The sequence below is a fragment of the Poecilia latipinna genome, unplaced genomic scaffold, assembly GCF_001443285.1.
Source record: "Poecilia latipinna isolate Pla-1442-1.1 unplaced genomic scaffold, P_latipinna-1.0 Scaffold193, whole genome shotgun sequence".
In the NCBI taxonomy this organism is placed as follows: Eukaryota; Metazoa; Chordata; class Actinopteri; order Cyprinodontiformes; family Poeciliidae; genus Poecilia; species Poecilia latipinna.
The window spans coordinates 529,505-552,518 of NW_015112809.1; the positions used below are offsets into that span (position 1 = coordinate 529,505).

Sequence of the window (23,014 nt, forward strand, 5' to 3'; positions counted from 1 at the left end):
CATTCAAGGCCATTACTAGAAAGTTTTGGTTTTTGAAATTAGAAGGCCGCAACAAATGTATATCTTAAATAAAAAAATAAAATTAATGTCCATTGTCTTCCAAAGGCCCCAAAAGCTGATCTAAAAGCTTATGTAAATGTACTAAACAATACAATTCTTAAAAAATAAGCTTTCTCTGACTTTATTTAGGTTTTAACAATTACATTACACAAATTATTTATACCTCTAAGAAAGAAAAATCTTTCAAACTGTTTAGTAATTCTGACAAACTCCATATTTCCACTGGTATTTTGACAATTAACCTTTAGGTTCAAGTCTGTGAAGTTAGAAAATCATCTTTCATCTGGACTCCAAAATATTAATATTAGAAAAAATATCAGTGAAATTAAAAGATTACTTCAAACTGAAATCAGCTAAAGGTATTAATATGTTTGGGCCTAGCTATTTCAATAAACACTATGTATTTGCTCTAATTATGTAGATTATATACAAAAATGTAAAAAATAAAATAAAAAAAGTAGCTATGCAGAGCACAGGAAAACATTTCCACATTTGAGAAAAAAAATTATTCATTTGATTGCTGTGCAACATGAGCCAAGATTAGATTGACTGAACGTCGAGTTCAAATTTCAGTCAAGCCTAAAGATTTCTGAGAGCTGCGGCAGAGTGATTATATTTAGCCGTGAGCTCCACGGTCAGAAAAGTAAACAAAGTGTTTGCAGCAGCAGTCCGGTCAGATGAAGCTGAAAGGCCTGCGCAGTCGAGCCTCCTCGATATTTCAAAATAAAAGACTGTATGTTGAGCTGACTGTGGAAATCATTAATCACCGCTGCATCACCTGAATTGTGTTTAAGAAGTTCCCCTGCAGGTGTTTCCGTTCACTCACAAAACATGAGGTCAGACTTTAAGGTGTGTGTGTGTGTGTGTGTGTGTGTGTGTGTGTGTGTGTGTGTGTGTGTGTGTAAACCCCCGTATCTAATTTTACTGATTCCTTATTTCCGCATCAGAAGAAAGATTACACGTTGTTCCACATGCCTGGAAAATTACACTATCCTGGCTCCTTTAAGAGAGGCTGATGAAGCCAGGCGACTCAGAACCGAGCGAGTCATTAAGGATGGACTTGGCTACGACTTAATTGCTATTATGTTTTCTCTGATTACCTAATCAACTGATTAGGTAATCAGCGCCTCAGAGGTGGTTTGTTTCTGACCATCATCAAGTCAGTCAAAAGTTCCTGTTTTCACACACACAACGCCGCACGGCGTCACGTCCAGCGACTGAACGGCACAAAGGCACCGAGTGTCCCTCCGTCTCTCCGTCCGTCCGACCGTCCATCTGTCTGTCTCACACACTCCCTTCCTGTTTCTTTCTCCTCTCCAAGTGTCAGCGGACAGCCCCCGCTCTGTGCAGCCGCCTGCCCCCCACATCTGCGCCGCTGTTGGGTCCTCTGTGCTCCAGACAAGTGGCCAGACATCGTCTGTCTGGGCTGACATGGTGGACAATGCTCACAATGAGGCCTTTCACACGTACAAGACACATATCTCATCTTCCCTTGGGCGTCGCGTTGCAGAGTACGGACACTGCTGCGATACTGCTAATAAATCTGTTTGACTAACAGTATATTGTATAAATTAAAGAATTATTTGTGATATTAGTGTGTAAAAATGAATAAATCTTTGTAACTGATAAGTGAGTCCCTCAAAGCTTCGAGTTTAGTCCACTTTCCAACGTAAAGGTGGGTAGCATATTTATATACATATATGTCAGGATATTTTTGGTACTATTGTGATAATGTTAAAAGTGATGATAAAAACAATTTATTCCTTTTTTAATGTAACTGTAAAACTGTGACTGGACAAACGCTGCTCTTGAAAAACATTTCCATTTGTGTGATATGTTTCTTTTGGACACCAGTCACACAAAAATGCATCACTCAGCTGAAAACACCAACTGCATTTAATCAAATTTATTGATATTTGTTGATGCTTTGACTGAACAAACGAGAGAGAAAATATTAAAGCTAACAAATTATGGACGAGTTTGGGGTGGTTAGCTGAAATGTGTTGTGACAACAGTAAATCAAAACTTATCATGATAAGAAATGTATCACGATAAATGATAAACGATACGATAAATCAGTCGTTAGATTATCATATGTACAAGGCAGTCAAATTTTGTTGGCAGCAGTGTTATTATTATTATTATCACTGAAACATTTACTGATTTTAATGCTTATGCTGATGAGATATCCAGCTGATATTGCTGTTTCAAAATAAAATAACCGCATAAGAGATAATGATAAGCATTTTGCATTTTGGACTTTTGAGATGGGAAAGGGGTGATTTTTCTGGAGAGGTTTTAGATTTCACTACATGCAAAAGGAAGCAACACAAGAAGTCTTGTATCTTCTAGCAATCTAAAAATGTAACGTTTAGTCTTCAGTATGATCTGGTTTGTTCGTCCAACTACTTGAACTGTGAAAAAGGTTTGCTTATACTTTGTAACACAGTCCAATTAATATCCTGCTAAATCAGCGGCTAAATACAGCCGACTGTATTTAGACTCTAATTAGTCCATGTAATAGTATTTATATGACTGGATTCATTCCTATTCTACTACCATCAGCCTGTAAAATCAGCTTTTACATATTTTCACCCCGTTTGACAAAACTACCGTTAAGACCAATAACCCCGACATATCATTATAACCCTGCAACCAGAACCGGTTCTGTTCGCTACCAGAACAGATAAAAGGCTCTGACTAATCAGTTCTCCTAGAAATGCTGGGGCCGTTCTGAGAAAATCTTATGCAGCTCATGCGCAGACCATAGGAGGGTCTGTTAAATTTAGAGGGCTTATAAACCCTGAGGCTGGTAGCCTGGCGGTATATTCTCAGAAAAGTTTAAGGCTCATATAACGCGAAGGCTGGAGAAAATACTGCAGCTTGTTCTCATGTTAGGACTGGAGGAAAATCTTCAAAATGATCCCTTCTTTATAGGAAAGGAGATAAACTTCCTAGTGGATAATAAAAAGACCAAATCTGATTTTTTTTTTTTTTTGGATGTACATGAGGGATGTGGTTAATAATAACAGATATTTTTGTCTGGCTGACACCTGTAGTTGTGGCTAGAAAGGATAATTATGTGGATGGACAACAAAAACATATCCTGGACAAAGTGGCTTCATAGATTTCAGCTTATACAGCTAGTTTTGTTTGGATAAGTGAATGTGTGTGTTATTTTCTTTTTTAATAACTCTTCAGCACAGCCAAAAACAGCTCACAAAGCTTTAGAGATGAGGCGGCGCCGACCTCGAGCTCTTTGGGCTGCAGAACACTGAGATTTCATTCCACAAAGGTCAAACGGCAGCGTTTTAATTTGTTAGCTTGTCCTAGAAAGGATTGCTGGCTCTGCGGCTGTTTTTTACGCACACCGTTCACGGCTCTTAAGCGTTTTCTCATTTTGCCACGTTGGAACCATAAACTTTGGTGCATTTCGTTGGGATTTTATGTTCTGGTCCGACACAAAGTAATGCAAAGCTGTGATGCGGAAACAGATGAAATGAAATACGAGGTTTTAAAATGTTTTTCATCTGAAATAAAATAAAAAAATTTCCCAGAGCCACATTTCCCAATGTTAGCTTGGCAGGGCTGGATAGGGAGCAATCCGAACATCCGTTTTCCGATCCTGCCACAGATTCTTACTTGGATTTATGTCCAGACTTTGACTGGTCCAGTGTAGCGCAGGAATTAGTTTTGCTCTAAACTCTCCAACCTGAAGCTCTGGTTTCAGTCTGGTTTCAACTTCAGTGTCTTGTCTTCTGCAGCCTCTCGCACATCTACGAAACAAATATATCCCCGCAGCATGATGCTGCCACCACCACATTTCACAAGAGACTCAAAGAAAGTCTCCCACTCGAGCTGCTGATCTCTGCAGAGCTACCATGACTCTCGATTAACTTTAAAACTTCTCCGGTTTTTACTTTCCTATAAATCGCACAAAATACAGTTTTAGCAAACGTGTCGCTCAGATGCTGTAAAAGATTTACGTTGAAGATAAAGCAGTTATGTAAATGTTATTAAAAAAAAAGAAAACTTTACCACAGACTGGGAAGCTTTGATAATAACATTCAGTTTCAGCTAATTGTTCCTTTGTCAGGCTCTTTTTTTGTTGGGTGATTTCAGTAGCTCTGTGAGCTAACAAAGGCTATCCTAGGTATGTAAGACAAGTTTGACCTATCCCTCACTGAGCGCTAGCGCAGCACAGACGTCTTCATAAGAGCAGAAATGTATCGGTCGGATGAAAGTCCCTCCTTGAAAGCCGTCAAAAGAGAAAAGAGAAACACAATCGTTCGCCCACGTCCCAGGGTTGCTCCGTCAACTTTACATAAAACATTAGAGATGATTCGACGAGCGCGGTGGCTGTGGCTTTCTGCAGGATGAAGGCTGTTCAGACGTTCCTTCTGGCAGACAATTAATTCAATGGCTTTTCTCAGTGCAAACAGACCAACGACCTACAGGGTCGTCCAACGGCATTCAAACCTCTCGAACTGTTCCATATGTCGTGTTACAACCACAAACTTACTCCATTTCATTTGGATTTTTATGTGATAAACGGATATAAAGTAGACTATATAGATGATCTGAATGGAATTTTTTTTTTTTTTTTTTTTTAAAGCTTTAACAAGTAAAAGTGTGACACGTTAACTGTGTCCCCTACACAACTTGTCTAAACAGAACTTGTTCTGACTTTTTAAAGTTATTTTTGTCTCACCACTCTTGCGGAAAAGCTTGATTTATGGAGAGCACAACCGTTTGTTTTATCAAGAAATAATATTCCCACCTGAGCTGTGGGCTCACTGCAGCTCCTCTCTAAAACTCCCAGGTCTTCACAGAACAGCTGGGTGTGTGCTGAAATTAAACTAAACTAAACTGGACTCAGTTTGTTGATTTGGTAATGCAACACTGATCAAATGTAAAGTAAAAAAAAAAAAAAGCATAAGACTGCTGATGACAACTTTTCCAAGGAACTGCATGAACATCAGGAAACGCCCCCCCAAAAATAATAAGTTGAGGAGCATTAAAAGTAAAGAACAGCATGTTTTAATTCACATCTTCAGAGGAAACTTTAAGAACCTCATGAGATGACCCCGAAAAATAAGACTTGATCCCCCGCTACTCCTCTAAAGCGGCTGGAGACAGGCCTTCACAATAAGAGCCGTGATCTGGGTTCATTTCTCAGGGAAACGACAACGCGGTGACGGAGCTGCAGACTCCGTGGCTGTGTGTCCGCAGCACCCCTCCTCCACCCTGCCGTGTTACCCTGGAGCGGGGAGCCACCTGCCGGGACGAAGGGAGAGCTCCGGGCCGGTAGCACATGATGCCGCGAGGCAGGCTTTTACTCCCGCGTGCAGGCTGGGGCATCCCCCACTTCCTGTGTCCGCGCGGCGCTAAGTCTTCAAAATTAAAGTGGCGTGTTTGAAAATGAACTTAAAAACAAGAAATCCGTGTTTTTCCAGACAGAAGCTGGGGTTATAATAGTAATCTAAAAGAGATATTAATGAGCTGCCGTTCTGTAGAAAAACAATCAAAAGTTGACACAAAAATTCTATAATTTTAATCAAGGAGTAAATGCAAGCTAAAAATACCTCAAAAGAAAAAAAAAGTTTATTTCTAATAACTCTGGAATAAGAGAAAAATAATGTAGTAAAAAGGAATAATATAACGACTTGATTGATTGAACGACCAAAAGACCTTCTGTTAATTGTTGTTTCACAAAAATTCACATAAAATATATATTTCCTGAATAAAGTTATGTCAACATTTTAAATATATAGAGAGAGATTTTTATGTTGTTGTTTCGTAAAAAAAAAAAAAAAAACTTCTTTCTCTACAGGTCGCCACTTTATGACCATAAACACAAACACCGACTTTAAAACAGAAACGTTTCCAAACGCCAGCTTTTATTTTGAAAACAAACTGGTACGATTAATAAAATACAAAGGAAAATGCGAGAAGTAATCGAAAGTTTAATACGTACTGGAATGTAAGATTGAGTGTAATTTTTAAAGTTTTGACAGATTTTTTTTGTTTTTTGTTTTTTTGGTCTTCATTCTGTCATTCATCTTTTTTTTAAATCATGCATTGATTTGCGGCGAGGCACTTTAGATTTTGATATGTGAAAATGTTTGCAAAATTTACTTACGTTCTTACTTGCTTTTATTAATAAAGTACTTTGTTTAGAATTGAACTGGTGCTGAATGTGTTCTGATTCGATTCTTAATGCAGTGCGAAATGCGCAAAAGCTACGAAAATGACGCACAGGACGCGCCTGGAGTTGCGATATTCAGAGAAGTCACGTGGATTTCAATTTGTTTGTTTTTATCTGCTATTCTGTTTGTGAATGTTTCTAAGTTTATTTCTAAAACATCAGCGCTGAAAACTAGATCAAAGCAACTAATTGATGTCAAATCAGAGGCACTAAAACTATTTCTATATTTTTTTTTTCTTTATTATTTCGATGTTAAATAACAAAGCGTTTTTGGTTTTAGTGTAAAAGAATAAACTTCATGGCTGCCTGGACACATTTATATTAAGTTTTGCATAATTTTGGCTATAGGTGCCAAATGTGAGTATTTTGGGAAAATCCTATTTTAAAATTATTTTTTGTGTTTGTTTAAATTGCTGAATATCTGTTAGCTATGGTGAGGATTGAAGTTAATGATGGCATTCATTTAAAAAAAATGATATGTAATTGTTATAAATAGATATTAGAAATAAATGGTCTTGGAAAAGCATTTTTTGTTTTCAAGCAACAGAGGAAGAACGCTAGATGAAGGAAAGACCTGATGGCAACAAGATGGTTTAACTGGTTGGAAGGAAAACATGAAGAAACACTAGAGGAGGTTTGCTCAACAGGTTGTGTGAAGAGATTATATGAGAAGGCCACCTGCATCCAGAGATGCACAATAAAAGTTCAGAACATTTAAAAAAAGATCCAAACTCAGAAGTCAGGCCAATATGTCTCATTTAACCCTAAATGTGAATATGTTATTCCAAAAAGAGTTAAAAAAAAAAAAAAAAGACTCAAAACTTGTGATTTGGGAATACAAGAAGCATTGAGGTCATTCTTGGTACATAGAGTTATTTTTTTGTTTGTTTGTTTTGTTTTTAGAGGTTTTTTCAGTGATCACAGACTGCTGAGTCAGGAAAAACAAGTTTATATTTAAAATATGGTTGTTAATAAGATAGATAGATGATAGATAGATAGATAGATAGATAGATAGATAGATAGATAGATAGATAGATAGATAGATAGATAGACGTGACTTTAAGAGCTCTTTCTTCCTCTTTTGCATGATTAGCCTTAAGCGGATGAACCATTTGCTTAAAAACCTTCCCAAACTGCGGCGCCTGTCATAATGAGAGAGCAAAAATCCACTTCATGCCAACTAAAAGCCTTTTCCATCCTTCCTAAAAGGTGCTTCAAGGCAGGTAATAAATGTTATGGCGCACTGATGCTTTTTTATGATTTAGAGTTTGCTCGCACTTGAAGGCCATTGGAGGCATTTTGGAGAAAGTTTCATTCATTCAGTCTTCCTCCTCCTCCTCCTCCTCCTCTTCCTCAGCAGCAGCAGGAAGCGGAGGCCTTCACATTAACACCCCCGGAGTCAGCACTAATGAGGGCCTCAGCGGCTGCCCTAGGCTCCCTCCCCCTCCCCCCCCACACACACACACACACCTTCTTTCCATGCACGACAAAGTCTGTTTTTTTGTTTCTGCATGTGACGGTGGTCTTACTGCCACAAGTGGTGGCGCGTGAAGTTCCTGCGTGCTTTTCAGCAGCAACAAGTCTCTCTCGCTCTCTTTTATTTTTTTAACATGCTGATAGTAAAGTGAAAAATAACGGGAAAGGCCTTGACACGGCCACTACTCGTTGAAACTGAAATGAAACACATTTGAAGCCCTTTCCCACTTCACTATATGTTGTTTGGCTTTGAGAAGTTGCATCAGCAGCTGTGTTCCTTTTGCAGCCTGCAGTGCATTTTCATAAAAACGCTGTCATTACTGACACCCTGGTCTAATGGGTCAAAGGCTCAGCAGTAGTTTTTAGCTTCTTCTTGTATAGTTTGGCTCAAATGTTAACTTCTGAAAAAGAGAACGTGACGAAAAATAAACTTTAGCTATGAAAATAACAGCTTAGCCTGTATGTCTCTCGTGATAATATAAGTTGTAAAATGTAACTCTAAAAATGTGACTAACATTCAGTGGGGTTCTTGTTTGTGCCCCTCATTCTGATTTAAATATTTAACTTTTTAGTTTCTTTTTTTAAAAAAAACACATGTATTTATAGTTTTCGCCAACTCAAACAGGGTTTCAATGAATCTGTGATCAGAGTGGAATAGTTCAGTCCAGGTTTTGATGTAACCATAACTTCAGGAATATGGATATTAATTCACATCCAGAAAAGGTTTGAATGGTTCATGACTAAATTTAGTCCAGAAAACTGTTTAATTCAGAGCTGCTTTGGAAATCTGAGAAATAGATAAATGTTAGCTTTAAAAGTCGACATTTTTCCTTATAATACGTACACTGGATGCTCAGCCCTCTTTTAACTGACCGAACTTATCATTTAGGGACAAAAAATCTTCTCAGGGTGCCTCTGACAAATGTCATCTTTTTTTTTTATCTTAATGCCATCCCCAATCACAGTGGCGCCCCAGGCAGAGAGCCACCTTAACTTAAAAAATAGCTGCAATCTAAACTCATTAATGTGCCTCCTCTGCTTTCTTGAGTTTCCTAAAAATATGCGTATCAGACTCTTGACAATTTTCTATTGCTGGCCACTTTGCATACCCACCCCATCCCTTCTCTGTTGGTGCCGCTGCTTTTGGTCGATATTATGTTCAATTCAGTTTAATCATACAGTGTCAATTCTAAATAAATCACATTTGAAAGCAATTTATAAGACAAACAGGTCCAATTTGTATACATAAATGCACAATCAAGTCAATCCAATCATGTTGTGTGGACAGATTCAAATTAAATTGCATACATCAAAGCTTCATCTGAGTTATAAAAAAATAAAAAGCGCAGTCAAATTCAGCTTTGTCCCTCCACTATCAACATTTATATGAATAAAACATTCAGTTTTTTATAAATCAAAATCTACTTCAGTTTGATTGTTGACATTCAGCAAATTTGTCTGCTGGGTTAACTTTACAGCTTCGTTTTACAGTGTTTTTAAGACTGAACAATTTTTATTTTATTTTTTTTTTTTTATTCCTGGCTCATTCCAAACATAAGAGTATTTATAAGGAACATTTGTGAGGGTTTGTTTTACTTTGTTCAAAAGAAATAAGACGCAACTCGTCCATGTCCTCCATGATAAAAGCCTCCATTGTAACGCTGATAGCGCTGAATTGGTATTTACTCGTCTAATCTGCAAGGTGTACATGGAGACTGTGCGCTCAACTCCGTCCTGTCTGAACATAAGCCGAGATAAAATAAAAAATAAAAAAAATTAGTTAGGCCAGTTAGGAGTAATTTTACAGTAATGTATCAATTATATTTTAATTATCCCATTCCCTTTTTTGCTCTGTGTGTTTAAAGGCTTCCCTGGCCCAACCTTGTTTGTATTTCATATCTTTCTCGCCCTAAATTTAGCTGTTTTCAAGCTAACTATAAGAAGCAGCTTGGGGCGGAGCATCAAAGCCCCTCCACCCCATCTCTCCCTCTCTCTCCCTCTCTGATTGGCTGAGAAGCACATCAAAGACTCCGCGCACACCTGTGACCTTTATAATTCAGTGTTTACCAATCAAACGCACCTGTAAGCTATCCACATACGCAACACCTCAGATTAGCATTAATAGTTTCTAACCGAGTAAAATAGCTCTTCGTTTGACGTCATGGCTATTTTAAACGAACCGTGTCGTACTTTCGGCAGAGCTCGGAGCCAGAAAGCCCGTGTTCTTCGCTCTTCCTACCTGTGTTTCCGAGAGGTTCAGCTGCCGGGCCAGCTCCGTGCGCTCCCGGCCCACCACGTACTGGCACCGCTGGAACTCCAGCTCCAGGCGGTACAGCTGCTCGGCCGTGAAGGAGGTCCGAGTGCGTTTGGGCCGGTCCAGGTCCAGGCCCTTAGGCAGGACGATCTCCCGGATGGTGCCTTTGGCGTCTGTGCAGGTGTTGGAAAGCACAAAGAGTCGGTGTATTCCCGCACAACGTGGTTTATGACGATGATGAACTCATGAGCGGCTGGTGTCTTGTTATTATAGCCGGGAATAAAAACCAAACTGAGCAACAGCTCGGTAGTTTCAGGAAACAGAAATACAATTGCCTACTAGGCTGGTGTGACTCAGGCCTATATACGGTGCCACACTGATGTAATATTTATGAGCATACACATAAAGGCATATGGCTGCAGGGCTCACAAAAGCATGAATGGGCAGCTGATTGTGCCTGCTGTAAAAGCACATAGAAAATTACATCGTAGGCGTTTACATTAAAGCTTACAGAAAAATAAGTCTAAATACCAGTTCATATGGAAAATATTAGTTAGTTTAGCTCCTGCACACGCACACACATATATGTATATATATATGCAGTATATTTTATCTTCATTACCGTGTTCCGTGTTTTATTGGCAGTGTCATGTTGGCACATAGGTTTTACACACAGGAACGAATTGCCCTAAAGCCCTTCGACTACTTGCCCAAAAGCTTTTTTTTTTTTAATTAACAATAAAAATCCAAGTTTGCTTTATACTTAATGACATTTTTCTCGAGTGGTCGGCACCCACGTTTCATGCACGCCTCACTGAGAAACTCCATGAATTTATGTTGCGTGCTTTGTCTGATTTAAAGAACGTAATTATAAAGACTTTGACTGTAACACAGCCTGACACAAAGTATTCAGCAAGCTAAACACTGGAGTGCGTATCCTACACTCTGCTTTTAAAAAAAAAAAATATATATATATATATATATATATATATATATGTTTACATATTTTTTTTCTGTGTTGTGCTTTAGTTTGTACAATGAATGGAATAAATAAATAAATAAATAAATAAATAAATAAATAAATAAATAAATAAGCTTTCTCCGTGTGGTCTTATGGCTATAGGCAAGCTGAGATCTGATTGGCTGAGAGTTTCTCTTGATAAGAGCTGAATCAGTGAACCAGAGGAGTGAAGGCGAACAAAGCGACCGGTTTCTGCTTCATTCTGATGGTTTATTATTTTATCAGCTGTAAACATGTGCTTTTATTATTAATATTATTGAAAGGAGTGTCCGTGATTTACCTGAATTCGTCATGTCCTTTTTGTTTTATTTAATTTAATTTAATTTTATTTTATTTTATTTTATTTTATTTAGGTTCATATTTAATTATTTGATTCAATTTACGGACATTTTTCCATGTTACTATGAAATGGCGTGTAAATAAAAAAAAGAAAAAAATAATAATCGTATAAACATAACAATTGCTATTTTCGGGCAAACAGTTAAATTTCAGGTTTTATCATTAATAATATATTATTGATATTTATTTGAAAATCAATAAATAAAGACGCATATTATCTATTTGCTTATTCTTTTTATTTATATATAGATATATTAGATTTACTTATTTATTTGTGAATGTTCCTGTTTATCACAGTGCTTGGACTCTCAGCAGCAGTAGCAGCAGCGGTGAAAAAAAACCCTCCTCTTTGTTCATTCATAAAATATGCAGTCCAATAAAATATGAAGAGAACTGAATTAAATATGAAACAGAAGCAGCTGCACGCGGAGCGAGTGTTTCTAACGGAAAGCAACCTTTAACCCAAGGAGCAAAAAGGCCCAAAATACCTGCAAACATTTATTTATTTATTTATTTATTTATTTATTTATTTATTTGGTGGATAAATGGGTGGATTTTGTGAAGCTTAAGGTAAAGTTTCATCTCCGCTTGTTTGATCGTCATTTGTAGACGTGTTGATGAAATGTTAAGACATTTTTGGCTCCTTATTCGGCTATATCTCCCCCCACTTAATTAAAAAATGAGTCGTAGCTATTTAAGCTGCTATCGACTCCGCACGTTGATTTAATCTGCAGAAATACAGATTAAATGCTAACATTGCATTATTTTATTTTTTACCTCATAGTGTCTCAATTCAGCGAATGTTTCCACAAAAAGACATTACCGCAGGCAAATATGAAGAAAATGTTTGATTTGTTTTTCTTTCTCTGCCTCAAACTGTGCAGCGTTTTTCTAGGACGCAGAGCAGCGGCTATGTAGGGAGACCTGCTGACCTCTCTGTGACCCCGGTCGCTCTCCAGATAAAAAAAAAAAGAAAAAGAAAGAAAGAAGAAGAAAAAGGAAACAACCCGGAGCAACTCTGATTCAAAAACACAATCCCAACTCTGAAAACATTCACTGAATAACAACTGGATTGTGAAACCGGCCCTCATGTCTGATATTTATTTACCTGCTTGTTTCCATTAAAAAGGTAACGCGGTGCGGTGCTGGAGGCTGAATCACAAACCGCAATGCACATCTGATGTTACCGTAACACGGTGTTATCGCCCAGGCGGCCTCGATAAATAAGAACAAATAGAAATATATAGATGATAAGCATAACAATATATGTCCGGGATCATTTTTAATATTTTACGTGCCTGTTAATCACACAGACACGATAATACCACAGAAATAATTTTTTGATTCTGTTTTTTTAGTTTCGCTGTAGCTACTATAGCATTTTAAGGTCGATTTTTATTTTTATTTTTATTTTCATATAAACCAACGCCTGTGATTATTTTTTTCTCACGTACCTTTTTATTTTATTTTTGTTTTGTGTGTGTATGTGTGTGTGTGTGTGTTTCCATTTCTCATTTTTGTCTATTACGCGTTCATCATTGCGCGATTGATTTCAGCAATCTGCTCCTTTAAATCGGCTGTTTCTGCAGCAGCCATCATCTCCTCAGCGTCGCCACGCCGCAGCAGCATGATGAGCAGACATATTGACTCTCTCCGTTTAGGAAATCTGCAATAAACACACAGCTGCAGGGGCAACGTCTAAGGTCTTTATGCTCATTTGAATTTTCACAGCATCAATTTGAAAAAATAAAAATAAAAATAAAAAATAGAGCCGAAACATTAATTAAACTTAAAAAATAAATAAATAAAAAACAAGTATTCGGTGTTATTCGATCATCACAATTAGTTCATATTTTAAGATAAATATTTACTCATACCTTTAAACAGGAATTTGCACGTATGTGTATGACACCGTTTTCTAAAATTGCTTCACATTTCACTAACATTTTACAAGACAACAAACTAAAATATATTTCTGTAATAATTTTGTTTTAATTTTATCGATATAAAAATATCTAATTATATAGTGTAGATTATTTTTTACTGAACTCTAACAGAAGCACACATATTCTAGGCTGTTTAAAATATAATAATAATAATAATAATAATAATAATAATAATAATAATAATAATAATAATAAATACACTCGCCGGGTTTCTGTGTGTGTGTGTGTGTGTGTTTTAAGAGCTGCCTGTCCTGTAGTGACCTCCTGCAGGAGGGTGTGGATTTGAATTCAATTTTATGTTGGCTTCCTTTAGTAAAAAAAAAGTCACAAAAATACAATTTGATTGTATGTTGATGTTTTTGTTGGTTGGGGGGGGGGGGTCCCCTTCAGTTTCTGTTGATGTAATGCTGATGTGTTTATTTTTCGCACGTTAATAAATTCAAGAAGATTAATTTTAGTCTGTAGAGTGTTTCTGAGTTTCTTCTTATTCTCTGGCAACAAACGTTTCTTACTTCAAAGTTGGATATATGTTATTAAAAGAAATCTGCACGACGGAAACGTTATTGATTAAACCAATCATTTAAACGTTCATAGCAACTATTTAGGCTGCACTAATAAAGTGTGTAATTAGCCTATTCTGCTCATATTATTAGACATAAATATCCTACTTATGCGTGCATGAAAATAATAATGTGTTAAACGTTCGTGTATCTATAATTTATACGCTTTATTAGCTGCTGAAGCTGCTGGCTGTAAAAACATTTGGAGGTCTCTGCAGTCCTCCCAGCAGCAGAGGTGCTCTTCTGTTGCAACTCTGACAGAAAGTTGAGTCTGTACAGAAACACTGCATCTCTTTAAACCCAAATTGTCGTTAGATTTCTTTTCTTTTCTTTTTTAGCGCAAGTCTTAATATATTTCTAAATGAATCACAGTAGCGCCTGCGAATTAAAATTCGTTTTTAACATCATTTGTGACCAGAATTACAGCTAGAACAGCCCCCTGCACCCCGCCCGCTGATTTCCCATGTTTTGGTGCTGATAGTTTGAGTGAACCGTGGAGCCCACTTACCCCTCACTAATATCCGGCGACAGTAGTCCGGGTCCACTCCCAGAAGTTTGTCGTGCCCGTCCTCGCTGGAGGACGTCGGCGTGGACGCGGAGGTCCCCGGAGTGTCGGTGGAGCTCTGCACGGGGGACCTGCTGCCCATGTCGGGGCGGCACTTGCCCTCCATCCTGTCCAGCGGGTTGGGTCCACAGCGGTGGCTCCCATCGCCCATAGTCGTGGCCTGATCGAACATCTACAACTAAGTTAGAGTCTCTGTGAGGGCGAAACCTTCTCCTTCCTTTCTTCCTTCCTTCCTTCTCTCTAGTCGCTCTTCTCTACTTTCTGCTCTTTGCCAATGTTCTCCAGAGACGAGCTGAGCATACCCACCTCTCCCTCAAAGCAAAGACAGAAAGAAAAAAAAAAAAACAAGTAGATCCACTTATAAAGACACGTCGCGGTCCAGCAGCGGAACCGATTTGCACTTCAGGTGTGGCGGCATGACGCACCGTCCAGAGTCGGAACCTGGAGGAGGGTTAGCCGGCCGGCTCAGGGGAGGAAACCTCGGGCTGTTATTATTATTATTATTATTATTACTACTACTACTACTACTGTTATTATTATTTACTCAAGCTGCAGCAGCCAGGAGGTGCAGGTGGAGATGCATGGTGAAGATCTGTTGAGGAGCAGGGAGGCGCCACAAACACGCTCACACACGGAGGAAGGAAGAAAAAAAAAAGTGAGAGGCGACGCGCAGGAAAAGGATGGAGAGGGGGGAAAAAATCTGAGCAGCGGCTACAGTTCAAAACAAAGCAGGGAAAGTTTCAGCTGGTTTGTCCAGATCAGCTTCACTTCCATTCATACCAGCTGCCTGTGCGGATCCTTGGCGTGTGTGTTGGCGGTGCCACATGAAGGGGGTCGGCACACAGAGGAAGAAGAAGAAAAAATAAAAATAAAAAAAGATGTCATAGATAGAGAGCCCTTCTAGGTGGGGACTGGAAGGAAATGGGAAAACACCAGCGGGCGCCTCGACAAAGTTTGGCGCGCGCTTGTTAGGTTTTGTTATTACTATTATTTTTCTGTCATTTATAATTTGCGTGGCGAGCAGAACCGTCAGGTTCCACTCCGTCTCCACAAACACAGAGCAAATAGGATGGCGAGGGGAGGACGTGTGAATAATGTTTCTGCTGATACGCTCTGTTTTACAGAGGCAGGATCTCCACACGTCATTTCCTGCCGACTGCAGGCGCGTCGCTGATTGGTTGGCGGGCCGGGCCGGTTTTTTTTTTTTTTTTTTTTTTTGACAGGGTAGGGGCGAGGAGAGATGAGATGATGGTTGTGAGTTCAACTCCGCGAACCGCAACCCACAGGTGCGTCTCCATTAAAACGTTTAGAAATTAATTTCAATAAATAGTAAATTACATGGATTGGTAACACCGAGAGAATGTTCATTTCTATTCGTTTTTTTGCTGATTGCGACTTAAAGAAAACCCCAAAATTCAGTTTTTCACGGGAGTTGAACGCTACACAAGAGGGATAGAAAAGGATGTGTGTTGATAGGGAAGATAGCTGACACGGTTGAAAACCGACACCCGCCAAAACAAGAAGGAGAAGCCACTGCTGAATATGTTGGTTTTCCACAGAGTGTATACTTTATGGGAGGTTACGTGAAAACAAGGTCCATTCAAGGGAGAAACACTAGACAAGAAACTTCAAGAGCCTCCAACACAGAGGTGTATCCAGGACATGGACGACATCTGTCACATTCCTCGTGTTAACAAGCCGCTGCTGAACCAGAAACAACTTCAACTTCACCTGCGTCTCACATCAGCGTCTCATTCAGGAGAAAAAGAGCCGGACTGCTGCTCAGTGGTCCAAAGCCCTCTTGTCAGATTTTGTTTCAAACTTAAGGGCCAAAGCTGCTTGAGGCTCAGTGTGAAGTTTTCACAGTCAGCGATGGTTTGTGGAGTCATAACATCTGCTGGAGGTTTTGGGGTTTTATTCGCTGTAAATCATATTAAATATTTGTTTTTTAATTGTTGAAATTAATCCCTTGAATTTATCCAACATTTCCAGTGTAGCTGAGACTCTATGAACTTGAATTTGAATGTGACTGTGATTATACTGGAATGAATTGAATTTGGGACTACATATGAATTGGACCTGTTTCTCTTGTAAGGTGGTTAGAGATGACATTTTGTTTTAATCTGGTCCTATAAAAAATTTAATGTATAGAAATGTGTCACATGGTGCTTTACAGAACTATTTACATCTACATATTCCTTTTTAAAAAAGAGAGAAACTGTGCACTTTAATGAACCAAAAAGTGCCCTGTAAAAAGAACAAATACTAAATATTACCACTTAAAATTATTTAAATTTGAATTAGAGACATTATTGTATAATGTTAATTAACTGTTAAATTATATTCTGCAACCTGAATATGTCGGTTAAATCAGCTGTCAATCTCCTTGGTCTCCATGGTAACTGATACAGAGAACTGTGAGGTTAATATGTTTTTGTGTGTAGGCTACTATTAAAAATTAATATAAAACTTTGTCAAACTTAAGAGACTGTCAATAGACTTGCAGTTGGGGAAACTTTCTGTGCTGCAGCATAAATGGACGTTTGTGTTCAATTCAAACCCGTTCAGCTAATGCTAATGCTAAAACCTGCTAGCTTGATGTTTAGATTGACAACCAGAAAGTTACGTTTCTTAACCTTAAGATAGTTTTTAAGTTGAGTTTTGTACTGTCAAAACTTACTAAGAGTTTGACAGTACAAAACTCTTACTGTTTGTGTTGGAGCAAAAATTTAACCTTTTTAGCCATTGCGTTAAAGCTAACATCCAACTTGCTAACAACTTTAGCAAGTTTTATTATGTCACTAATGTTTTATACCCCGTAGTTACAAAGACTTGGGGTTTTTTTTCAACAAGACTAAATAAATGCTATAAACAAAATTATGCTAGTTTTAGAATTTAAGCACTTTTGCTAAATAAGTAGTAATATTTTGAAATTGGTTAGAATTTAATTTATTTCTTGTCCTTTTCTAGTCTCTTTTAGCCATTAAACTCACACAATTTCTGCTCAGAAATACTAATAAAAATCTAAACCCAATAACATGAATGGATGTAAATTGCTAAACCAAATTTGGCGAGATGAATGCAAACATTTTGTATAAGAGTATCATTATTTATGATTAAGGTTCTTTCTGAAGACAGAGCTCCAACAGTAATGTTCTGGATCTCATCTTCAGGCACAATTTTATTTATTTAGTCATTCGTTGAATAAAATGCATGAGAACATTTTTGTCCGTTTCAGTGTGTTTAACCTTCATCTCCATTCTCAGTATCTTGTCTCAGCCTTCTGTGAAGATCCACATTCCAAGACGAATACCATCCACATATACGGCAAATAAAAATATGCTGATCATCTGGATGACATGTAACAGGTCTGCATCCCTTCACACACAGCTGCTGAGACACAGTACAATCCGCAGCTCAGCAGACTGTACTCCGTAAAGCGAGAAACACACTCCCAAATAAAGGCGTTAGCGCATAACCGCAGTGATAAACCTGCACAACTTGATGTTAGTGAGGATAAAGCGTCTCATTCAGCCCATCCGGTGTATGTATGCAGAGCAAGTCTTGAGCAAGCCCTGCTCTATTTCCCTGCCAGCTTGATGTTGATGCTGCAGCCTGCAGTTTGTTGTGATTGTGAGATAATTTTGGTTGTAGGGGGACAACTGAAACGCGGGGCGGAATTTCCTCTTTACAGGTGAAACATCTCTGAAAACACAGCGCAGAGAGGGCTTTTTGAGCATGGATTATATAATTATAGTTTTGCAGTGTGTGTGTATGTGTGTTTTTTTTTTTTTTCTTATTTTTCCTCATCCGAGGCCATAATTACTGCACACAGCCATGGGTCGTTACTCCTTTCAGCTGGCCTAATCTCACACAGGATGAATAGAAACTGTCAATCAGATGCTGCACTCAGCAGCGAGACAAGAGGGGACTGATTGCTGCTGCTGCCACACACACACACACACGCACACCTACACACACCCGCACACACCTACACAGAGACACACAGAGAGTACACACAGGCTTTCTTCCTCCTTCTCTCTTGTATTTACACTCTCTCTGCCTTCACTGGTGCAGAACCAAAACCCTCCAAAAACATATTTTCCCTCCACATTTCCATATTTTAATATACTAAGGATGCTCAAAACCCAAAATTCAACTTGTCTGTATTATACAAGAAAGGGGAAAAATGCATTCTCCTGGAGGTCTATGAGCTCCTGTGGCTAACGATGGTGTTCTTATCACTAGTTATTGATAAATATAACATGACAAAGTGAAAATAATTCATATCCCTCTGCATTAGATATAAAACTAAAACTGATGGGTCACTAAAGACAGGATCCTGGATGCTTTTTAGACACAGTTCACCTGCAGAAGCATGTCTTTGCTTCATGCCACTTCATTGGGGAGCTGCACCATATAAACTGTAGATTGTTAAATAAAGCTTTCAAATTGTTCGAATTTTATTTACAGTTCAACAATGTCCAAATTCTAACAAAATGATCTGCGTCTTTTTATATATATATATATATATATATATACCTACATGTATTTGAAATGTATATGTGTGTTGAATAAATGAACCCAGTTAGAGTAGACATCAGCCATAAGCGAGGATTTAAGTTTGTATCCAGTTTCAAGTTAGGCAACAGTGTTAATGCTTGAGTCGCATTTGCAACACTATAAAAAGGAATCTTTGAGGATATTAAACATTAGTGATTTAAATTACTTACATTTAAATCCAGTTTAAGTCCAATCTTACCAACATCTGCTGATATTTTTGCCAACAAGTTCAACCTGAGTGTTTTTGATTGGATTTAACATGCAGATGTGAGTTCAGTCAATCATTAGACCGACGGATGTTGTTTTTAGTTGAAAACGGATTAAAGCTCCATTATGAATGAATGTATAAGTATGATAAAAGTTGAGAACTGTCGTAAAACTTGTAGTTTAGTAAGTTTCTGTATTGTAATAAGATTTTAATTCTGCATCCAGCTTTGAACTGTTAAAACAGAGCTAATGCTGATGTCTAGCTAGCACGCTAGCTAGCTAAGCCTCTGTGTCCAGCTGACAAATCGTACAATTTAGCTGTGGTTGACAGGAAAAGACGTTTTTAGGATCAATTTAAAACATTCATTTTCATATCAGTGGCATTTTACACCTCAGTGCTTTTGTTATTTTTTTTGCTTCTTTTGAGCAGAGATCGCAAATCAGATGACCTGACGACAGAAGCAGCAACGGTGTTAGCTAGCCTACTGCAAAGTGGGAGCCCAGTAGGTGTGTGTTGTAATGAAGGAAAGTGTAAATCAGTCGGAGCGTGTATTGCTTTAAATGTGTGTGAAGTGAGATGAGCGTGGATTGAGACATTTTAAATACACTCTTTTATCCTTTTGGTTGTACGGATCTTCAGAAATCCATTTGATTGATGAAGCATAAATTGAACATTTCAGGGAGAATTTATCTTACTCTAAAGTTTAAGTCAATAAATAAAATCCAATTGCACAATAAATTAACTTCAGTTTTTTTTTAAAATACATAAATTTCAAAACGGGATGTAATTAATCTAATTGAGTCTGAGTCGCATAGCTAATCAAAAATCTAACCAAATTGTGTCAAATCTAACAGCTTGATTTTATCAGTGCAGATTTCTATGCTGCTGAGTTTTGCTTAGAGACATTTAGTATCACTGCGATGTACAGTCGATTTTCTGTTCATCTTTTTTTGTTTGTTTGTTTGTTTGTTTGTTTGTTTGTTTTTTCTCTCCGTTGCTTAGTTGGAGGCAGAAATGTTGGCACTTGAAGTGTGGGTCTTTGTAAAACAAAAGAAAAAAAATCTTTCTCTGCAAAAGTCCTCTTACATAAGAACAAAAGTACTTTACTGCAAGTTAAGCCTCATACTACTGCAAGTTACGCATGTAAATGACGCGAATACAGGCAAAATATACACTTTCACTAAATGTGTTCATTGAACGACTAAACACATCTAATGTGAATGCGGTCTTGGAAAAACAGAGCAGTAACTCCACAGGTTTTCTCTTTGTTGCTATAAGATAAAAGGCGCATATAGCTGCTGTCACGTGACGCTGCAGCCCACAGCCACGCAGCTCACCGCCTGGATCAACTCACGGGCCACAAAGGAATAAACTGTTTGTTTGCACCACGCACCGACCGTCTCACTCACCACCTCCTCTTCCTCCTCCTCCACCTCCTCGTCCACCCTGGCCTCCCCGCCCCGCCCCGCCTGTGCATGGCTGGATTGGAGGAGATGAATCTGATCAATCAGATCAATCAGCAGAGATAACTGTAATCCCGCAGGTCAGAGGGAGGCCACCGGGCCACGCAGAGTTCACTCATCCCACACACGAGCTCCCAGACAAAATCCGTGCAGCGATGGCACACATTTGAGCCACGTGTGTAGGAGTTAAAAGATTTCATATTTCTGTCTTTATTCGGTTTACTCGCAACACTTTTGCAGGTTACACACAGGTCGGTCCGCCCCCGAAAAAACAAAAACAAAAAAAAATAATAATAATTAAAAAAAACATGTCTGTGCGTGATGGGGCTGTTAAAGAATACCAAAACCAAAGGTTTCCAAAAACTATAATGCGATATTTATATTTTAGCCATACGCTATGCAGGTTTATGAACTCGTTTTGGACTGTTTTTTAATTATTAGATGGATTTCAAGTAAGGCCTCCTCAAAAAGGCGCATCAAAAATATAAAATAAACGTGAAGCTGGACAGAAGAGGGGAAAATAAAATGAGAGGAAATTAAATTAAAATGAAAGTTAGTTAAAAAAAAAAGAAAAGAAAATGATCCAGACGCTTTAATAAATAAGATGAAACTTGGAGACACTTTTACAATCGGTTAGTGGAAGTTAGAAAGAAAAGTTTTATAAAGTGATGCCAGAATAAAGCAGTCAAGTGTAAAACAGATCTTTTTTTTTAAACGAGTCTAAACGGAGAAAAAAAACAGATTCAAACCGCGAAGCGAAGCGCGAAGTAAACGACCTTTTATCTTAAGATATCGTGAGAATATTACTGTAGACTGTAACCATCCATTTACCTGAATTTTAATATAACCAAGAGAACAAGATTAAAGTGAGAAATTAAAGAAGAAACAAAAGATTTTTGCCAAACATTAAAAATAATTATATCACAGATAGATGAAATAACTGATATATATCTATGTTCTTTTTGTTCACCAGAATTACAATTTTAATTTATGCTTAAAAAGTTGAATAAAGTTGCATTTCTTTCCTCCCTATTTAAAGTCTCTGAAGCCGAATTTTTAAACAATTACACGCACCGGAAAAAAAAATTATATATATATAATGAAAAAGCGACATGCTGCGTGTTTGGCCATTTAGTTCTCATCTTGGGGAAATTATGACTTTTTCCTTCAGGACACAAAAGTCGCTGCAACTTAGAAACTAGTTCATTTTTTTGCCCTGTAGTTTACGAAGTGCGGGATTTACTTCGGCAGGTACTTTAGAGCTGCTGAAGCTGAAGTCGGAGCTTTGTGAGGGAGAGGCCTGTCCATTCTGTCCAACCTGTCCATTCTATCCGTCCTGTCCATTCTGTCCGTCCTGTCCATCCTGTCCATTCTGTCCCGTGTAAAATAACAGAAATATAAAGATGTGGGTTATTGTTAAAAAAGGAGCTTTAAAGACACATTGGGCCACAAGAACAAAAAGGATGTAGATTCAATCTTTCATTTATTTAAATAAAATATATTGTTCTTCTAGGAACAAGAGGACACGTTTTCCTAATGAATCAATCGTCCAAACCACTTAGTTCAACAGACTTTCCGGTTAAGTTTATTTTGTTTATTTGTGCAACGTTTTCTTCCATAACTTTCTATGCAAAATTCTGTAGTTTGTCCGTAATTGCAGCTTTATTCTTGAATTTAAAAAAACAACAACAAACAAACAAAAGCTTACTTTTGCCCTGACTTCTGTCTGCTCTGTTTATAACTTTTTACATTTCTGAGTTTTTTTCTGATCACATGTGAAGCAGTAGGAGCCTGTTGCGCCACTGAAATTAAAGGTCCTAAGTACTTCTGCAATCAGCGTTAGGATGTCTACTTCATTTTCTCATATTTAAATTTTAAGATGTAAATATAGCACACTCTGTTCTTCACTTTACGTCCAAAACAATTTCTAAACATGTCACCCGAAGGAAAGCAGGTCAGTAAAAGGCTAAAACTGAATTTCTCTTAAAATTTTTGTTACAGAATAATTATAAAGCAAAGCTGTAATAAAGTGGAACTTTGTTCCCACAATCAGACTGCTAAATATCTCTAATCAGGACTATAAAAAAAACTTCTTCTTTTTTATTTTGGAAAACGAATCCAAATACTGATATATAATATACAATTTTTAAAAAGCAGCAACCAAACTTTTCCTGGGCTAACAACAGTTTCTTTTAAATATCCACTTACATTAAAATGTAAGAGAAAGTTATGTGAAAATGCGCAAAGTAAACCAAAATCAAACACTTTTCTTTTTTTTCATTTGCAACCAACTCAAACGAAAAGGCGAAACTTTAAGCCGAAAGAGACAACGAGCGGGACAATGTGGTGGA

General features: G+C 37.9%; 1 protein-coding gene across 1 annotated transcript in view; it reads right to left on the reverse strand.

The window, feature by feature from the left end:
* Positions 1 to 15,530, reverse strand: part of vax2 (ventral anterior homeobox 2) — a 32,529-nt gene extending 16,999 nt beyond the window's left edge. The window contains exons 1-2 of the mRNA XM_015030841.1: positions 14,373 to 15,530; positions 9,984 to 10,171 (exon numbers count right to left, since the gene is read on the reverse strand). Of these exons, the coding sequence (XP_014886327.1) occupies positions 9,984 to 10,171; positions 14,373 to 14,601 (417 nt within the window). The 5' untranslated portion in view covers positions 14,602 to 15,530. The remainder of the gene's footprint in view (positions 1 to 9,983; positions 10,172 to 14,372) is intronic.
* Between the last annotated feature and the right edge of the window lie 7,484 nt (positions 15,531 to 23,014).